The sequence below is a fragment of the Rhincodon typus genome, chromosome 11, assembly GCF_021869965.1.
Source record: "Rhincodon typus isolate 14 chromosome 11, sRhiTyp1.1, whole genome shotgun sequence".
Lineage (NCBI taxonomy): Eukaryota > Metazoa > Chordata > Chondrichthyes > Orectolobiformes > Rhincodontidae > Rhincodon > Rhincodon typus.
In genome coordinates, this window is record NC_063342.1 from 54,452,395 (window position 1) to 54,473,527 (window position 21,133).

Genomic DNA, 21,133 nt, shown 5'->3' on the forward strand with positions numbered 1-21,133 from the left:
CGGGCCTAGGGTCTAGGCCCGAAACGTCAGCCTTCCTGCTCCTATGATGCTGCTTGGCCTGCTGTGTTCATCCAGCTCTACACCTTGTTATCTCAGAAACCATAGATTGAACAGGTTTTGACTGGATTTTTGGACAGGTTTGTGCACTCAAAAGCTGCTGCCCTGGGAAGCTGTGTTTTGAGTTGTAATCTTGCTCTAGCTTTATATATTATAAAAAATTGTTGAACACTTTGAGAAAAGAATCCCAGTTTAAAAGAAATAAGCTAATATTCCTCAGAACCTGCTGGAAGTTCTTTGCATTGACCGGGGACTTTGGAATTCAAGCAAGGTACAATCCATGCACCTGATATACAACACTTCATTCAAGGAATTCCATAAAGACTTGGTACTCATTGTTGAAATGGTTATTGAACTGGGCAGTTACAGCTTTTGTTTTCTTTTTAATTTATCCCTTAATTGGGTCTCGCTCTGTGAGAGAATCAGGACTGTGATCAAAGATTGGTTTAAATCTTAGCCCTAAATTAGATTACCTTGTTTTTTAACCCAGTGCTGTTAAAGTTACAGTTTTAATAATAAGCAGTTAATTTCTATTTAAATTATAAACATAGTGTCTGCTATCTGTTATTCTTAAAGTCTGGTTAGGAACAATTAGGCAATTGAGGGTCATTAAATGCTTTAATTTCACTGTGTTGCAAATCCAGTGTTAGTGAGTCTGATTAAGCCTTTATTGCTGTGTTGTAACATTTACAAACTGTTCTGATGAGGGCAAGGTGACAAGCTTACACAAAATGTCTGTTTTCAACAATACTGAAGTTCTGTACTACCCAACAAATAATCAAGTACATTTCCATACATTGCTAAGTTATCAATTTTATTTTAATCCCTTTGGAATTCAAATGGCAAGAACATAGCAAGAATACATGGCAAGACCGTTTAAGTACAGAAATATCACCAGGTTTTAAAATGATTTTAGGAAATGCAATTGCATAAAAAACAACAACAAAGATCAGATTTCTAAACTTGAGCGGGAATCATGAGTGTGAGTTGCTATCAAACTGCTTGGAGAAACACGACTACACTGAAGGACAGCTCATTTTAAACTGCAGTTTGCACTTCATGCTACAGTAAATGCTGATTTGTATTTTGCATTGGCCCCTGTCGAACTAAAGAATTAACCATCAAACCTTACATATATTGATTTCAAAATCCTATTCTCATCCACAAATTTTACCACAGTTCATTCCTATTTTTCAACAACTGCTTCCAGTTCTAGTTTGCCAACTTGCATCATGTACTCTTCCCATTTGGACCTCTGTTACATGTCCCTTCCATCATTCCATTCCGCTCCATCATTAAAGGCACAGTCTCTAACTGCTTTGGCTTTGAAATCTAGAACATTCTCCCAAAACATATTCACCTTCTCAGCTTTAAAACCACTTCATAATTTAACTTCTTGACTCAGCCTTTGTCACCTTAACCTAGTTGCTTTTCTCTAGTTGGAGTCAATATCCATTTAAATAGAGAAACATAGAAACCAGAAGCAGTAGTAGGCCATTCAACCCTTCAATGCTCTGCCATTCAACATGATTATGGCTGATCCACTATCTCAATACCATGATCCCTCTTTCTCCCTTTACCCCTTGACGCCTTCAGGATCTAAAAAAAAATGACAATTTCAAAGATATCCTTTTTTGTGAGGACTGAACCAAAATACGTATTCAATTTTTTGGCCTTTTCTTTGTTTGTCACGATAATCTCCATGTTGTCTGCCTGTAAGAAACCAAGATTTGTCTTTCTAAATCTTTTTCTCTTCACATATTTACAGGGCTTTTATGGCCAGAATTTTATGTTCCCTGCAATTATCCTCTCATATTCTATTTTCCTCTTTTGATCAAATATTTTCCCCCTCTTTAGTGAATTCTACAAAGCTCCTAATGGTCAGGCGGCTACGTTTTCTGACAATTTTATGGGTGTCCTCTTTGGATATACAAGTATCTGATCTCTTGGTTTGGATGCTTAAGCCATGGTTGAGCCACATTTTCTCTTTTATTTTTGCACCAGCCAAGAATGACTACTTGTTGTAAATCACACACATGTTCTTTCGATATGAACCATTGCTTATCCACTGTCAACCCCTTTAGTAAGGTTCCCCAATCCATCCTTGCCAATTTTCGCCTCATACTCTCATATTCTCTTGAGACCATCATTACTTTTCTTTTATTTTTCTGATTTTTGGAACTGAGAATTGCAATTAAGAATTTAACTTGGAATAGCAGTTTGGTTTTAAAAAGGAGAGAACAAAAGTCGAAGGTTTACTGTTGGGAACTGAAAGACGGTTCAGGTAGAGTACCACTCTAAGAACACTACAGATAGATCAGCACCACAATGTCACTATGCTCAGGGACTAGCAGCTGGTCAGAAGGTGAATTGGCCAATCAAGGGAGGTCTGGTGCTGGTTAGCCACCCAGAGAGAATGTTGAGAGACAAAGCAAAACGAAAGGGTGAACTGGCTTTGATTGGGTTGTTGGGCAGAAAGCAGTCTTGCTTTGGAAGCTGCAGGACTGTTTTAGTTTTGTTGCCTCTTGTTATTTTCTGGTTATCGATGTGGTGAAGGTCCAGAGAAAAGAATGCCAATCTATAAGAAGTCAGGAAATGTCAACCGAGGCCTGCGGAAGCTGTTTGCATTAATCAGTGACTTTGCAATTCAAAAAACCAATTTATGTACCTAATAATACAACTCATCAGATTTCATAAAAGTTTAGTACTCTTTGAAATGGTTATCAAAGTGGCAATTTATGTTTTTTTTTAAAATGTATCCCTCAACTGAGTCTCTGCTGGTATGGGGGTGGGGGGGAGAGTTGGTAATCAAACAAAATTGGGCTGAGATCATTGATATTTAGTAGATTATCTTGCAGTTCAACTGTGTTCCGCTGAAGTTACATGAGTAATAGTAAATTGTTATTTTTCTTATGTTATAAACTTGGTATCCAAGGTTTGTTATTTGAAATGTTTGGTTTGGAGCAATTAAGCAATTTTTGAGAGTCATCAAATGTTTTAATTTCACTGCATTGTATATCCAGTGTTAGTGAATCTGAGACAGTAAGGATTGCAGATGCTGGAAGCTAGAGTCAATAAATGTGGAGCTGGAAAAGCACAGCAGGTCAGACAGTATTTGAGGAGCAGGGAAACAGCATTTTGGGTCGAAACCCATTGTCAGGACAGGGGAGGGGGAAGGGAGCCCAGAAATAAATAGAGACGGGGGTGGGTTTGGGGAGGGGGTAGGTGGGATGGAGATAGGTGGATACAGGTGGATACAGGTAGGGGATTATTGTGGTTGGTCAGTAGTAAGGGCGGAGCAGGTATGTGAGTCGGAAGATGGACAGGTTGCAGGTGGAAAGATTTTGAAGCTGGTGAAGTAAATATTCAATCTATTGGGCTGTAAGCTGCCAAGGCGAAATATCAGGTGTTGTTTCTCCAGTTTACGTTCAGTCTCACTCTGACAGTGGAGGAGGCCAAGGATGGACATGTCACCAGGGGAGTGGGAAGGGAAGTTAAAGTGGATGTCAACCGGAAGGTTGGGTTGGTTGGTTGGTGCATGCAAAGCGCAGATGATCCGCAGAACGGTCCCTGAGTCTGCGTTTCCTCTCCCCGATACAGAGGAGACCACATCCGGAGCAATGGATACAGTAGATGAGGATAGATGAAGTGCAGGTGAATTTCTGCCGGATTTAGAAGGATCGTTTGGGGCCTCAGACGGGATAGAGAGGGGAGGTGTAGGGCAGGTGTAGCACTTCCTGTGGTTGCATGGAAAGGTACCGGGTGTGGTGGAGGGGTTGCCGGGAGTGTAGAGCGGATGAGGGAGTCGCGGAGTGAACGCTACCTGTGGAAAGCAGATAAGGGTGGGGAGGGAAATATCATTTTGGTAGCAGGGTCTGATTGTAGGTGGCGAAAATGTCGGGGGATGATGTGTTGCATTCAGAGGTTGGTGGTTAGTGTATCTGATTTGGTCTGGCTTGCCATCCCTGTGTCATAACAATTTGCTTGATTTAGATTCAGGTTCCTGGTTTTGGATTCAGCAACTTCTCACTCCCTCTGAATGGAAAATTCTATCATTTCATGGTTCCTCTTTGTAAAGAGCCCTGCACAACAAAATTGTTAATTAATCCTCTCTCATTGCACAGTACCAAGACTGCAAAGGCCTGTTCTCTGGTTCATTCCCTTATACATTCAAATTACACAGTGGTAATATGTAATACAAACTGTTGTAAACATTGGTTTCTTGGTATTCAGAAAACAGATTCCACTGAATAATCTATCAGATTTTATATCAAACAAAGCACACTTTCCAAAAAATCATTTATACATGGCTGAATCAACCAAATTGAAATTTGATGATTTAAATAAAATCCAGCAATAAACTCTTGTAACCTAGTCAGTACTAAGAAATTACACGGAATCCTGAACATTACCAAGTTCATTCCAATGTCTTTTTTTAATTCATTTATGGAATGAGAGTGTCATTCTTTAAGCCAGCATTTATTGTCCATCCATAATTATCCAGAGGGCAGATGAGAGTCAATGACATTGCTGTTGGTTTGGAGTCACATGTAATCCAGACCAGGTAAAGATGGCAGTTTCCTTCCTGAAGGACATTAGTGAACCAAATGGGTTTTTCCCAACAATCAACTAAGATTTCATCAAACTCTGAATTCCAAATATTTATTGAACACAAATTCCACGAACCCACCAGGATTCGAACCTGGGTCCCTAGTTCATTACCTAGGTTTAACAGTCCAGTGATAATACCACAAGGACATTGTCAGAATCTTCTGGATTCATCTACGTGTATGCGGAGACACATGAAAAAGTTGACTAGAGGCCATACAAAAGAGATGAATGAGTAAAATTAAAGTGAAAGAAATTGGGGGTTGAGTGGCGTGTATTGGGATGGATAGAAAATTGGTTAGCAGACAGGAAACAAAGAGTAGGAATAAATGGGCCCTTTTCTGAATGGCAAGCAGGGACTAGTGGGGTACCGCAGTGATTACTCCCAGGACCTGAGCCATTCATAATTCATGTTAATGTTTCAGATGAGGGAACTAAATGTAGTATCTCAAAATTTGCAGAAAACACAAAACTGGGCGGAGGAGTGAGCTAAGAGGAGGATGCAGAGATGTAGCAGTGTGATTTGGACAGGCTGAGTAAGTGGACAATGGATGGCAGTATAATGTGGATAAATGTGAGGTGATCCACTTCGGTCGCAAAAGTCAGAAAGCAAATTGTTATTTGAATGACTACAAATGGAGAGAGACGAATGTTCAATGAGACCTGGGTGTCCTCGTATACCACTTGCTGAAAATAAACGTTCAGGTGCAACAGGAAGGAAAGAAGGCAAACTGTTGGCTTTTGTAGCAAAAAGTCGAGCACAGGAACAAGGATGTCTTACTCCAATTATACAGAGCATTGGTGAGGCAACACCCAGAATGTTTTGGTCTCTGTAGTGATTGGAAACATCACCAGGTAGATTTCATTGATTTTGAGATCGTTCATTCGGTGCCAAACAGGGAGCCCTGGCTGACAGATATAAATGGAGGATTCAGAAAATCTCCTGACTTCAGGGACTGGCTCTGACCTGGCTAGTCACAGCCACTGGACTGTGCATGATGTAAATAAAGAATGACGATGATGGGATCCTGGCTTCTGTACAGTTATTTCAGTCTCCTTATCTGAGGAGTGATGTTCTTGCTATGGTGGGAATGCAGCAAAGGTTTACCAAGTTGATTTTTGGCATGGCACACCTAATGTATGAGATGAAACTGAGTTGCTAGGGCTGGCATTCATGCCATTTGAAAAGTTGAAAGAAGTTGAAAAGAATGAGGGGAAGATCTCATGGAAACCTATAAAATTTTAACACATTAGATGCAGGAAGGATATCCCAATGGTGGGGGAGTCCAGAGTCAGCTGTCATAGTTTAAGAATAAGGGGTAAATCTTCCAGCACTGAAATGATGAAATGTTTCTTCAGCCAGAGATTGGTAAGCCTGTGGAATTTTCTAACACAAAGTGGATAAGGCCAAAACAATGTGTTTCCAAGAAGAAGGTAAATATAGCTCTTGTGCATAAAGGGATCAAGGGATATCAGAGGAGGGTGGGATTAGGATACTGCGCTCGATGAGCAGGCATGAATGGCAGATCAGGTAAAAAGGTTGAATGGCCTACTCCTGCTCCTATCTTCTATGTGTCTGTTACGTAGGTCCTTGATACAAGTTGCTGCATTTTGTAATTAATTTGGTCAGAGGTTTTGCAGCAAATTTAATCAAACAGCTTCTTTTTAAACCCACGTGACACTATCAAGGTAACAGAGAATATGTCAACTTAGTTTTGACAGCTTAATATAGCAAGAATCTGTTCAATCCAAGCTCTGAATGGTAAATCTGTTTTCTTATGTTGATGAAGCAAAGAGCATTTTATTCATTTTGTGGTCTATGGTATTTTGAAAACTGATAGAGTTGCTGAAAAGCTAAATCAAAACCAAAATATGGCAGGTTCTGGAAATCTGAAATAAAAAGCAGCAAATGATGGAAGTACTTGAACAGGTCTGGCAACATCAGGAGAAATGGACTCTTGACAGATGCTGTCAGATTGAGCAACTTTAGTTGTTAATATTCTCAGCAGGTGAAATAATTTGCTCCAAATTGTGTTTGTGAAACTAATTCAGAGCAGTTTGTGAAATGTAATGCAGTTTCAGAACCTGTCAGAACTATGAGCAAATCAATAATTTATATCGAGTCAGATTGACAGGAACTTGTTACATTTTTTTGCACTGTCCAAACCATTCTATCAGGTCACTAGACACAAGCAAAAATGGATTTGTATTGCATCATTTTTCATGAAACCCAAAGTTTTGTAAAAAGTTCTGGTTCATTCTTTTAGTTTAATAGTTGAGATTATACTTCTAATTCACACATTGACATTTGCTGTTGACTGATTGGGGAAATGAATCCGAATCAGAAGTGCATAAATATTTTGAAGATAAATGGATACCCTAAAGAGACGGTGGAAAATAGAAGGTCCATGGTTTTGGCCCACATGTGAATCCACACTCACAGTACTGTGGTTGACTCTCAACTGCTCTGGGCAATTAGGGATGGGCATTAAATACTGGCCTGGCCAGTGACATCCACATCCCATGAATGAATTTTTAAAAATGAGCAACTCGAGCAAGAAAAATTCTTGAATATCCCACCCCAGTGTGTCATAAAGCAGCACATCTTTACAGCTGTATGACTGTCCTGCATTTGTGCCTGATGAATATTTCAGGACCTAATAATATTTTGCAATGGGTTCCTGCAAGGATTTTCACCTTTGCCATGGAGCCACACAAGATGAGGGATGGCAGAAAATAAAAATGACGGCCTCAGGTGTTGTGTGCATGTAAGTAGAGTGTGGGGCTGCTCAAAATGAATCTGAGCTGTTTGAAAAGTTTAAAAATTTATCGAGCAAAATTGCAAGAGAATGGTAGCAATGACAGAAACCCAGAAGGAATTGGTGGAGAAATTTATCTTGGTCACAGACAATATCAGATTAACTGGTGCTATGCGGTGTCAGGAACAATGCATAACTTTAATTTTAATTTGTAGCTTGAATGTCATGCATTCAGAAGGAGATGAAAAGGTTTTATTTTCATTTTTGAGTTCTTCTTGGTACTTTGGTGCCATGAAATCTGGAAGTCTGTTTGTTTACATGCATTTTATATAATGAAATTTTACATTCCTTGAAACAAAGATATGGGTATTGCTACATTAACAAAAAACGGTGGAAAAACCTGTGCCATTGCCTAGTGACACATTGAGACACTGAAAACTCCAGGAGAAGTGTGATCAGTATGTGTGTGTGCCCGTGTCTGTGTGCCACAGAGTGGATACAAGAATGGTGAATATTTGAGTGAGGAACTTGGCAAGATCACTGGAAATGGAGTTTGATAGACTCGTGTTTGCTCTGGAAGTGAAGCAGTGATGAAATTAGTTGGCGGTTTGTTTTAGCTATCTCAGGGAGAGACACCTGCTGAAGAAAAAGCATCTCGTGAACGTTCAGAAACTTGCTGGCAGGAAAGTGGTTGCAGCTGTGCTAAGCCTAAACAAGAAGCTTTGATGTTGAGATGGTGGGAAATCTTCACTCGGATTTTAGTTTGTGAGGATTTTGTTGGAATTGAAGGAATAATGTGGGGCGGCACAGTGGCTCAGTGGTTAGCACTGCTGCCTCACAGCGCCAGGGACCCGGGTTTGATTCCACCCTTGGGCGACTGTCTGTCTGTGTGGAGTTTGCACATTCTCCCTGTGAGTTTCCTCTGGGTGCTCCGGTTTCCTCCCACAAACCAAAGATGCGCAGGTTAGGTGGATTGGCCATACTAAATTGCCCATAGTGTCTGGGGATGTGTCTGTGTGCGATACTCTGATGGTCGATGTGGACTTGTTGGGCCGAAGGGCCTGTTTCCACACTGTAGGGATTTGATGATTCTTATGATTTATGATTCTATGAACATGAGTTTGAATCATTTTCTGGTGTTTACAATGAAAACTTCCCAATCTTTATGTCTAATCTAAGATAGATCATACTTTTTCTTATCTAAAACTCCTATGTTCTTAAAGAGAGGCTATATTCTTTATGCACTTGCAGACTGATGTGAATACATTCAGTATCTAACCTCCTTGGTTTAAAAATACAAAGCTGGCTCTATCCAGCCAGTTTTCAGATTATGATTTGCTGTAATAGTAACGTGACTGGGATCATAAAAATAGTGCCTCGTATTTAGTACCATTGCAATCAATGAAGTATCAAGTTCTCCATGTAGACCTGAACTGATCAAATAGCACCCATTTTGTAACCATTGTCTGAGACAAATTTCTAGCCCATGATGTTTTGTAACAGAGGCCACTTAAAAGGAGCACAACTCACAAAACAAGAAGCAGGTTCAGAGAAGTCAGAGACAGCAACATCTAAAAGCAGAGATCTAGAGACATGAGTTGGGTGAGCGTGTAGGTAATTTGGACTGGAGAGAGATACATACTAACTAAATTCATAACTTACCTAGTCAGAGTAATCATTATGATTATGAACACCAACTCACATTTCAACATTTAAACTTAATGAGGTAAATACAAGAGAGACGGTAGGGCAAGTACTATGTTGCAACTATAGTATGTCAGCAGTAATAGACACCAACATGATCCAGGACAAATACATCTGCAGGAAGCTCAAGGAACCTTAGCTCAGAGTTTGAGTTGAAGGTGAGCTTCAGACAATGTAATATGTCAGACAGAAATAATCATATACCTTAAGAACTTCAGATCTGTCTGTATCAGTAGCAGGAAGGTTTGACCACATATAAGGCAATTATAGGATCCAGAATGTAGCACTGTGGGAGATGTGGCCCTTGTTCAACAGATATGAGACTTCTGCAGCCTCTATGGTAGCACCAGGGGTTAATGATCACACTGACTACAGCATTGTTCTCCAAGAGACTATTTAAGTTGGAGACTAAAACGAAATGGAGTAATCATAGGAGATTATATCCTTAGGGGAAAGATACACACTTGGCTGCAAGGAGCAGTGAGTTACAAATGTTATAAAAGGAGCAGTAGTGCCAATTAGGAACCAAAAAGGAGATTTATTCTTAGAGGCAAGAGACATGGCTGTGGTATCAAATGAATACTTGGCATCTGTCTTTACCTCTGAGGAAGATGCTGCCCAGATCATGGTCTCAGAAGAGGAAATTCAGTCACTAAAAAGGTTTAAAATTAACAAGGAGACGGTGTTGGATAAGCTACTGGCATTAAAGTTGGTAGGGCACTGGGACCGCAGGAGGATGAATTCTAGGATACTGAAGGAAGTGAGAGTAGAAATTGTAGAGGTGCGAGCAGTTAATTTTTTACATCTTCCCTGAATATGGGGATGGTGCCAGAGGATTAGAGAATTGTAAACAGTATGCCCTTGTACAAAAAATATTGCAAAGATTGGTCCAGCAATTCGGGATAGAATTAATAGGCACATGGAAAACTGTGGATTGATTCAAAAGAATCAGCATACACTTGTTCAGAGAAAATCATGACAAATTAACTTGTTGGAGGTTACTGATGTGGTAACATAGATGGTTGATGATGGGATGGCTGTTCCTGCACTGTACATGGATTTCTAACTGGCATTCGACACAGTGCCACACAATGGATTTGTGAGGTATTTTATTGTTTTGGGATAACTGAGACAGGAGCAACATGGTTACAAAATTGGAACAGGAAACAGAATAATGGTCAATGGATATTTATTGCTCTGGGAGGCACTTGTAGTTGAGTTCCCAGGGGATCCTTTACTTTTCTTTATATAAATGATTTATATTTTGGTGTGCAGGGGTGAATTTCAAAGTTTGCAGATAACACAAACATTGGGTGAATTATTACTGGAGGGCAGTGTAGAACTTCAAAAGGACATTGACACGTGGTTGGAGTGGCAGGCATTTCAACATAGAGAAGTGCAAGGTGATGCACTTCATTACAAAGAACATTGAAACAAAATACTTTTTTAAAGGGTGGGCAGGAGCAAAGAGGGCTGACGGTACATGCACATAAATCATTAAAAGGTGGCAGCACAGGTAGAGAGAGGTGTTAATAAAGTGAGCAGTCTTCTAGGATTCATTAATAGGGGCAGACAGTACAACAACAGGGAGGTTATGATGACTTATAAGATGTTGGTTAATCCTCAGTTGGAGTTTTATGTACCGTTCTGGGTGCCAAACTGTGTGAATGGATGAGAATGCATAGGAAAGAGCACAGAAGACATTTGAAAATGGTTCAAGGGATGAAAAACTTAAGTTATGATGATAGATTGGAGAACTTGGGACCTTTCTCATTGGAGAGAAGGCTAAGAGGAAACTTGATAGACGTTTTTAAAATCATGATGGCTTTGGACAGGGTGAATGCGGAGAAATTGTTCCCACTCCCATTGATGAAGAACCAAAAGGCAGAATTTTAAAATGTTTTGCAAACAAAACAGATGTGAGTGACAGAGAAAATCTTTTTTCCCACACAGCAAGTAGTTAAGGTCTGGAATGCAGTGTAGTGCAGGCATGTTCAATCAAGATATTCAAGAGGGCATTTAATGATTATCTAATTAGGAACAATATGTAGGGTTATAGGATAAAGGCAGACGACAGGCACTATGTTAAAACACATAGAGAGCCAGTGCTGACAGGATGGGCTCAATGGTCTCCTTCTCCATTGTAACAATTCTGCGTTTGTTTGCTTGATCCTAATTAGATTAAGGACATCTCCTTGTGTCTGAACAGGATCTTGGACTGGGACTGATACACTTGCAATGGCGGTTCAAGAGGCAACTTCTTAGAATGAAGAGGGCGTCTTATGAGAGAAATTGGGCACGTTGTACCAGTATTCATTAGAATTAGATGTCAAGAGATAATCTTATTGCAGCATAAGAGATTCTGAGGGGTTTAACAGAGTAGAAGCTGAAAGGATGTTTCTCCTCGTGGGAAAAGTCTAGAACTAAGGTGCACAGTTTAAATGCAGGGGGCTTCTTATTTAAGTTGAAGATTTTCTTCCCCCAGGGATTACTAATCTGGGGAACATCTATCCCCATTGAGCTTGGTCATTGAATATTTACCAACACTATGGGTTAGATAGATTTTTGATCTATAAAAGGATCAACTGCTACAGGACTACTAGCAAAAAAAGTGAAGCTGAATCAATGATCAAATCAGCCATAATAAAGAATGAGACAGCGGGCCCAAGAAACCAAATGGCATGCTACTGAAACTAGTCATGTTACAACAACAACTCATCATCCTGACCAAACATGGACATTACCACGGTCAGGCATATTTATTCAACAGCTATCACTTTCAGACCATTTCCTACCACAGACCAAGTGAAAAAGTCTTGGAAAGTCTTTTCTCCCTAGTGAGGGGGAAAACAAACTGACCTCCATAGAACAACTTTCATAACCACATTACTGGATTTAAAGCACTTTGAGGCACAAAGTGCTTTTTATGCAGAAAGAGTATTGTAGTTTAGGAAACACTGCTAATTGTATTTCATCAGGGCCTTATTAAATGTTTACCGAGGCAAGTTTTTCAGCTATTATTCAATTTTGCGCAGCTCTGACGTTTTGTAGAATCAGACCTGACCAAAGCTCATTCAGCAAACTGCGCCTACATCAACTCTTCAAAAGGGCTGACCAAATAGTACATGGGTTGTGAAAGAGAAATCCTGCTGTTTCACTCCCCTGCTCTTCCTCAAACACTGTAATCTTTATCTTTTAAAAATGCGACTGTTATGCCCAGACCCTGGAAAAGATTCTCTGATTTGTTAGTTCCAGATGTGATATGCCAAATTATTAAGCTCCTGAATGATGAGGAATGAACTGGATCCCCTTAACTCTTTACCCACAGTTGTTTACAACAACGTTAGTTTGAGAACAGATGCCTTCCCTCCTTCTCGACTGATATTAACATTTTGTTTAAGAAGGACACATATGCACAAACTAAAAATAAGTGCTGAGTCCAAAAAGATAAAAGTAAAAAAAGTAATAGATATTCAGATCAGTCTCTTTATTGCTCGTGAACAGCAGAGAATTTAATGTTGCACCTGCTGGAGGGGAGGCACCTGTCAGCATTGATGAACTGTCAATTTTAAGATTCTGAGTGTTGAAGGTTGTTTGAAATGCTGCTGTTTAGATTCCTTTCGACTACAACTGAATTCCAGCATTCAGATTGAGTGAAAATGACTTTGTCGTTCAACGTATTTATTTTTCTCTCTCTGACTTCCTAAGTGGCTGCATTTCGCACTCACTGAAAGAATTCTTTTATCGGCAACACGGGTGACCTTCACAGCCTACGAACACGTCAAAGGGATAAACCCAATATGTGCCTACAGTTTGGGACATACATTCACAAGGGTGCCTTTTGTTGAGCAGGGGGTTGTCAGTCTCGTTATCATGTTAATCACAAGATATTTAGTCTGTTTGACTTGCCCATTCACCTTTTCAAATGATGTTGTTTGAAGTTCCCTTCAGAGCATTAGGTACAAGGTCAGAAATCACATGACACCAGGTTATAGTCCAACAGGTTTATTTGAAAACACAAGCTTTTGGAGCCTCAGTCCTTCTTCAGGTGTTAATGAGAAAGGTAGTATCAGACACAGAATTTATAAGTAAAAGATCAAAGGTTCACACCATTGAGGAAAATGTATTAAACAAACCCAAGATGCTGTTAAATCTTTAATCGGTTAGAAGGTTTTAATTGATTAATATGTATATGTAAAACCCCGAATTCCTTTCAAGTCACGGTCCTGAGAGAACTAAAGGTTTTATCAGGGTGAAGAATAGGTGACGTTTTAGGTCTGAAAATGCATGTTAGGTGTGAGAGCTTGTTTAGAAACTGTGTGTGTTTTAGTTTAGAGTCAGACTGGACAGACTCTAGTCAGAGAATCAGCATACATTTGTTCAGGGAAAATCATGACAAATTAACTTGTTGGAGGTTACTGAAGTGGTAACATAGATGGTTGATGATGGGATGGCTGTTGCTGCACTGTACATGGGTTTCTAAAAAGCATTCGATACAGTGCCACACAATGGATTTGTGCGGTATTTTATTGTTCTTGGGATAACTGGGACAGGAGCAACATGGTTACAAAATTGTCTGAAATATATCACCTCTGTCACCTCTTCTTTACACTGATAAAACCTTTAGTTCTCTCAGGACCGTGACTTGAAAGGAATTCGGGGATTTACATATACATATTAATCAGTTACAACCTTCTAACTGATTAAAGATTTAACAGCATCTTAGGTTTGTTTAGTAGATCCTCATCAATCTTGTGAACCTTTGATCTTTTACTTAAATTCTGCATCTGATACCAGCTCTCTCACTAACACCTGAAGAAGGAATGAGACTCCAAAAGCTTGTGTTTTCAAATAAACCTGTTGGACTATAACCTGGTGTCGTGTGATTTCTGACCTTGTCCACCCCAGTCCAACACCGGCACCTCCACAACACTAAGTACGACATTCCACTGGTCTCTCTCATTCTCTCTCCAGATGGTTATTTAGGTTATATTAAATTTATCTAAGCATACATTAATCAACATTTTGGCTGCATCTCCCCTCTTTAAAAAAATCACATTTTGGAATCTCAGATTATTCGAGTTCTGATCCATGGTCATGACCATATTCATATTCCTTTTAAAAGTTATTATTGAGACCAACATCCTTTAAACTTTTAAACAACAGAGTGAAAAGAACAAAATCTAACTTCAACTCTCTGGCTTTGTACCAGTTATCTCGAAGCTGCCAATTAAACCTATACAGAGCTATGACATCACTCTAGTCCCACTACGCCAAACATCATCACATTAATTATACCTTTTAATTCACTCATGAGATATAAGCATCTCTGGTTAGACTACCATTTATTGCCCATCTCTCGTTGCCTTTGAGCTGTTGCAGACCCCTTGGCAGGGATACCGATAATGTCATTATGGAGGGAGCTCCAGGATTTAGACTACACGACAGTGAAGGAATCACAATACATTTCTAAATCTGGATGATGAGTAGCTTGGAAATTTTTTTTTTCTTCATTGCCAACATTATCGATATTGGACACCTTATTTACATTGAGTGTTTAATTAAAAGGTCTGTTAACCGGGTTTCTTCAAAAAAGATACAATTATTGGTTCATTAGGACAGCAAGGTGGCTCTGTGGTTAGCACTGCCACCTCACAGTGCCAGGGACCTAGGTTTGATTCTAGCCTCGGGCGACTGTCTATGTGGAGTTTACACATTCTCTCTGTGTCTGTGTGGGTTTCCTCCCGCAGTTCAAAGATGTGCATGTTAGGTGGATTGCCATGCTAAATTGCCCACAGTGTCCAGGGATGCGCAAGCTAGGTGGGTTAATCATTGGAAATGCAAGGTTACAGGGATAGGGTAGGACGGCGGGTCTGGGTGAGATGCTCCTCGGAGGGTTAATGTAGTCTCAATGGGCCAAATGGCCTGCTTCTACACTGTAGGGATTCTATGAAAGCATATTCAATTAAGATGGAATAATTGTTTTATATATGCAGTGGGTTATATGGAAGCATCAATGCTTGTCTCTCTAAATAACCCAAAGCAGACACACAAAACTACATGTGCACACATACAGGCAGACACGTACTTCAGGAAAATAGGGGGTGCAAAACTGAGTGCACTCTGCAGAGGTTCACTTACGCAAGTACTTCCTGGCCATTAGGAGTTAATCTTGATGACAATAAAAAAGCATGAAGCATAAACTGTTTAGAAATCTATCACTCTGATGGGCTGGAATATGTGGACAAGTTAAAAATCATGTTGGATTGTTTCTAGAGTCTTGGCAGACACAGTTTGCTCAGGAAATAAAATACTGAGAAGTGGTTTCAGGAGAATAGGTTCTACCTTCAAATCTTTTTTTTTACAGAAATAGTAATCAGGTGGGATTTCCTTCCTTTCAGCCTCTTGTTCTTCAACTAATTCCAAAGAGGCAAAGCACTCTCTATTCAGTGCCTGTTCAAAGAACACCAGAATGGGTCAGCAACAGAACAAGTAGTTATCACCAATCATGGTGAGTTATTGAAAGCCTTGTTTAATAAAATGTTCAGCAATCCTTTTTAAATAAACCACTCCAGAAAATGAAATAAATCCATTATTCCATATATATAAAAAATAAGTAAGAATTATCTTTCTAAAAGCAGTAATACAAAAACGTGAAGGTATATTTTTCCCAAGTCCCATTTCTTTTTGACCCCTGCTCATGAAATTTGAGTGTTACCTCCTATTTTACTCCTGTAAATATCATGCGTAAAAACTAAGCCAGTAATATAATAAATTCACATCAAAAATTTCAAAAGGTTTGAAACATTTTACATGTGTCTGGAAATGATGTGGAAATGAATAGGGAAGGGAAATACACAGAAGGGTGAAGAACTAGAACACAGTGTTTCACAGATGTTGGCTTTGATTTTGAAATGACAATTTATCATGTCCTGATTAATAAGATGAATGTAAAAAGTTAATCCCATGAAAGCTTCAAAGTACATATGTAAACATATATGCAAAAATTAATGGGTTATATCAAATGGTTTAGTGACAATGACTGAATTTTACAAAATGGAAAATACGCCATTTGATTTAAATCCTCAATCATCAGTCGAGTACAAAAGAAAAAAAAAGCTTTACTGTGTCTTGGAAATACTTTGTTGGACAAATAACTTCCTTTTTATTTTAATTTTCTACTCTTAAATGTATCCGTGTGATAAGATAGTGTTTTAATGGGAAAAAAGGAAGCAACCGTTAAACAAGAATGCAAAGGAAGTAGAGATAACAAGGTGTAGAGCTGGATGAACACAGCAGGCCAAGCAGCATCAGAGGAGCAGGAAGGCTGACTTTTCAGGCCTGGACCCTTCTTCAGAAATGCAAAGGGAAGTAGCAGGGAGGGTGACCTACACTGGCTCCTAGTTAAAGAATGTCTTGATTTTAACCCTCTGATCCTTATTTCCAAATTCTTCAACAGTTTGTCCACTGTTCATCTCTAACCTTCTCCAGTTCCACAACCCTCCCAAGATAGTACGGGCAGCGGAATAGACACTGTTCTCTGCGGACAAGATTGAGATTCCCAAAGCCTGCTTTGTCTAACCCTGTAGCAGGTACACCAAGGTTCAGGATATCCCACCTGGGCTGCAGAGGAACTCGCAGCAAGAGGGGAAAGATCCAGATGTGGTGGTCCATGTAAGTACCAACAATATAGGGAGAAAGAGGAAAGTGGCTCTGCTGAGGGAATATGAGCAGCTAGGGGCTAAATGTAAAACCAGTACCAAAAAGTTAAAACAAGGCTGGGTCAGCACGGCTTTCTCAAGGGGAGGTCATGCCTGACAAATCTCTTAGAATTCTTTGAGGAGAAAAGGAGCAAGCTAGACAAAGGAGAGCCAGTGAACATGATCTATTTGGATTTTCAGAAGGCCTTTGATAATGTACCCGATAAGAGGCTGCTAAATAAGATAAAAACCAATGGTGTTAGGGGCAAGGTACTGGCATGGATAGAGGATTGGCTGACTGGCAGAGGGCAGTGAATGGGGATAAAAGGTGTTTATTTTCAGGATGGCAGCTGGTGACTAGTGAAATTCCACAATGTACTGGGGCCGTGACTATTCATGTTCTACATTAATGATCTAGACAAAGGAACTGACGGCATTGTTGCTAAGTTAGTAGATGACACAAAGATAGGTCGAGGGACAGGTAGTGTTGAAGAAGCAGGGAGGCTGAAGGAGGATTAGGACAGGCTAGGAGAGTGGGCAAGGAAATGGCAGATGAAATGCAATGTGCGAAAGTATGAGGTTTTGCACTTTGTTGGAAAGAGACGGAGTGTACACTATTTTCTAAATGGGGAAAGGCTTCAGAAATCTGAAGTATAAAGGGAATTGGGAGTCCTATTTCAGGATTCTCTTAAGATGCAGGTTCAGTTAGCACTTTGGAAGGCAAATGTAATGTTAGAGATGAGCTAGAGTACAAGAGCAGGGATGTATTGCTGAGGCTTTAAAAGACTCTGGGCAGATTACAATATTTGGAGTATTATGATCAGTTTTTGGCCCCATATCTAAGGAAGGACATGTTGGCATTGGAGGGGGTCCAGAGGTTCATATCAATGATCCTGGGGTGAAGGACTTGTCATATGAGGAGCGGTTGAGGACTCTGAGTCTGTACTTGAAGTTTAGAAGGATTGGGGAGGGGGCAAGTGGCATCTTATTGGAGATTACAGAATACTGAGAGGCCTGGGTAGTGCAGACGTTGAGAAAATGTTTCCACTAGTAGGAGAGACGCGGATTCAAGGGCACAGCCTCTTGAGTGAACAAAAGATAACAGTGAATAGAAAGAAACAGCATATTATCTCTGGACTCTGACAAAGTGCATTCTGCTGCAAGTGTTGAAATGTCTGCCAAATACAGATTTATATAATTACAATCAGAGGTCTCTCCCCAGTTATTTTGAATTGTGCAAAACATTTTCACTCTTCTTTACACAGGTTTCTCTCCCATTTGAATTATTTCAATGTTTAGTGTTCAGCAAAGATTTAGGGGGAAAAAAAACACTAGAACTTCTATGCTTCACTTATATTTTGTGAAAAAACAGTTTTGCAATCCTTAGTTTGTTTTGGAAAGATTCTGGTTGGAGAAAATTCCACATCGTATTTACCAGCTTTGATCAGCTTTACATATATTTTAAGCTTATCCACTATGAACACGTAGAATCACTTACGGGAGTTCAACTGTTTCTCTTCAGCCTGCAGAGCTTTAAGAATGTGGGCAAAATGATTGGTAGAGGCCTTGATATCAGCCACTAAAGATTTCGGCACCTCCTCCTTCTGTTTTAACTCCGCTCCTTGTTCTGTCAGCTTACGAACCAATGGCTGCAGTGCTGTCAATCTGGAGATTTCCTCCTGAAGGGTTCACATAAAAACAGATTTTATTTTGTCACTATCAGGATATGAATATCTTTTAAAGCTCTCTAAGTATCATATTGCTTGGTTAGGGGGTGGACGGGGTGCGTGCTGTCATCTAAGACACGCATAAAAAGCATTAATGACCATCTTCTCTGCAACATTTAACAACTAACCCTAGTTTGAAATGACTCATTAGTTCCATTACAAGACTGAATACTGACTAATCAGGATTTAAATGCTCAATCTAAATTTATTTGGCAAGTTGATCGATGTTAAAATTAGGAAAAAAATCAGTGATTCTGGGAGGGCTGGGCAAGACAGAAACAGGACAGCGCTAGCCATCCATCAACAGATTTAGGTTTTAAATCTAGGCTGGACTGACCAAAGAGATATTTTCTTGCAGAGTTGTCATCGTGCTTAACCTAACTAACTATGCACGGTCTGAATCCAGCTCATGGTAAACATCATTTCAAAGCACAGCTATATACACAGCTAGTACTACCCTGGAGAGGCCATGAGAATGATTGATTGATGGCGGAAATAAAGATGGATGCAGCAGGGTGCTTTTCGGAATATGCCATAAGGAACAACGGAGGCGCAGTCATGTGAGAATCATCAGTGGCATCTACCCAAGCTGTGCCCTACTTAATCACAATGAAGTCATTGTGTGTAGATGCAATTGAAACCTGTACCTCTAACGATGTCATCATTCTTATCAACATAATCAACAACAAAACACTTGAAATGTAATCACGGCTTACAAAAGTGGCTTCATGAAATAATTTGACAATGAATGTAGAAATCAAATTGAAAAGCTGAAAAGGACATAGCAATAGGGTAAAGTAAAATAGTTAAAGAGTGTGTTACTATGTTCAAGAGACTGGGCACGTGTGGGTTATCAGGTCATATATGCTTTCAACAGAGGTTATCAACTACCTAACAGCTCTGTTTTGTTAGTGATACACTTTGCAAAACTGTATTGAAGAATTTCATCACCACCTCAACACAATGTTATCTCTCTCTTTCTCCAAATAATAACAAAAATGTGTGAAATTTTGTTTCTATTACATTGAGCAGTCTCCAATGTTTGAACATTTGATGAAACATTTTTAACACTGAGTAAATACATTACCTCTTACAAGCATATTGAACACATTTTTAAAAATCTCCATTTGCGTTATAAGCACAGTGTGTTACCCGGGATAGGCTGTAATTACCTTTGACTAAAACCTGAAGAATTGGAATACTAGTAGTGACAAGACCACTGAATTGGTATTGACATTCAATAAAAAGTGAAGAGATACTTTTTGACAAATTTTCATGTTCCTAACATAACAAAAAACATCTAAACAGGACACTATTTCCATACGTGTGTGAAAGAAAACTTCATGGCGAGATTACTTGTATAGTCCTTCCAGTTAATAAAGCCATTTTTATCACTTTCATCCTCTGTAAGAAATTCATCTGTAAGAATTTGTTTTCCAGAACTATGCCTGCTGTCTTAATTTAAGTTGCCAATCCAGAGTAGGTTCTGAGTCAAGAGACTAGAAGGCAGGTCTCATGAAGATGAGTTTTTAAATAGATATACTTTAATGTAAGATTGAATGAAATGTAAGGACTGGTTGGGATTAAATTGTGGAATTGCAAAATATAAGAATTTGGCAAATAAAATGAGAATATTCAATCATAACTGGTCATTATAAATTTCATTCAAATTCACAAAGTTAGGATTATTCTCAGTGCGTTGGCATCTTATAAACTTGCCCAGAAAAATGTCTTTCGAGCAATCTCCTGAATGCCTGAAACACTAAGATCTTCAGGAAAAATTGAAAGGTTAGTAACAGAAAACATGGCTTAATGTGTCTAAGGTTTTGGAGTAGATCTGTAGCTCGGGTTGTGGGTGTTGAGGTTGGTTGGCTCGCCAAGCTGGTTTGTTGTTCCACAGACGTTTCATTACCATGCTTGGTAACATCCTCGCGCAGCCTTTGATGAAGCGCTGGTGTGTTTTCCCACATGGCTTTTAAACTCTGGGGTCCGTTGTGATGGATTGCCTCACTTCCGGGTTGGTGTTCATGTACTCTTGTTGTTAGTTGTTAGGAAACATGAACACCAACTGGCTACAAAAAGACACGACCAATACTCACTCATCTCAATCCACATGGACAAGGAGAACCACGATTTCGACTGGGACAACACCAAGATCCTGGGACAGGCTAGGCAGATATAAGCACGAGAATTCCTGGAAGCATGGCACTCCACGAAGCAGGCTATTAATAAACACATTGAACTCGACCCCATATACATTCCACTAAGGAGGAAACCCGGAAGTGAGGCAATCCATCACAATGGAACCGAGAGATTAAAAACCAGGCGGGAAAACACACCGACGCTTCATCAGGGGCTGCACTGAGGATGTTACCAAGCACGGTAATAAAACGTCTGCAGAACAACAAACCAGCTCGGTGAGCCAACCAACCTCAACATGGCTTAATGTGGCCAAGATGACCATACTGTGATCTCCTACTGCAGTCGGAGTCATGATTGTGCATCCAAGAAGCTGATAACTAACTGGAAAATATGCTTAACAAAGTGGCCATACTGCGGATTAAGAGCATGCAGGCAG

The 21,133-nt window shown here is 39.7% G+C and overlaps 1 protein-coding gene across 2 annotated transcripts in view; it reads right to left on the bottom strand.

Annotated features, from left to right (window-relative positions):
• dmd (dystrophin) overlaps positions 1 to 21,133 on the bottom strand; it is a 1,291,331-nt gene that overhangs the window by 979,767 nt on the left and 290,431 nt on the right. For both annotated transcript variants that reach the window (XM_048602828.1, XM_048602824.1), the window contains exon 18: positions 18,327 to 18,507. In XM_048602828.1, coding sequence (XP_048458785.1) covers positions 18,327 to 18,507 — 181 coding nt within the window. The remainder of the gene's footprint in view (positions 1 to 18,326; positions 18,508 to 21,133) is intronic.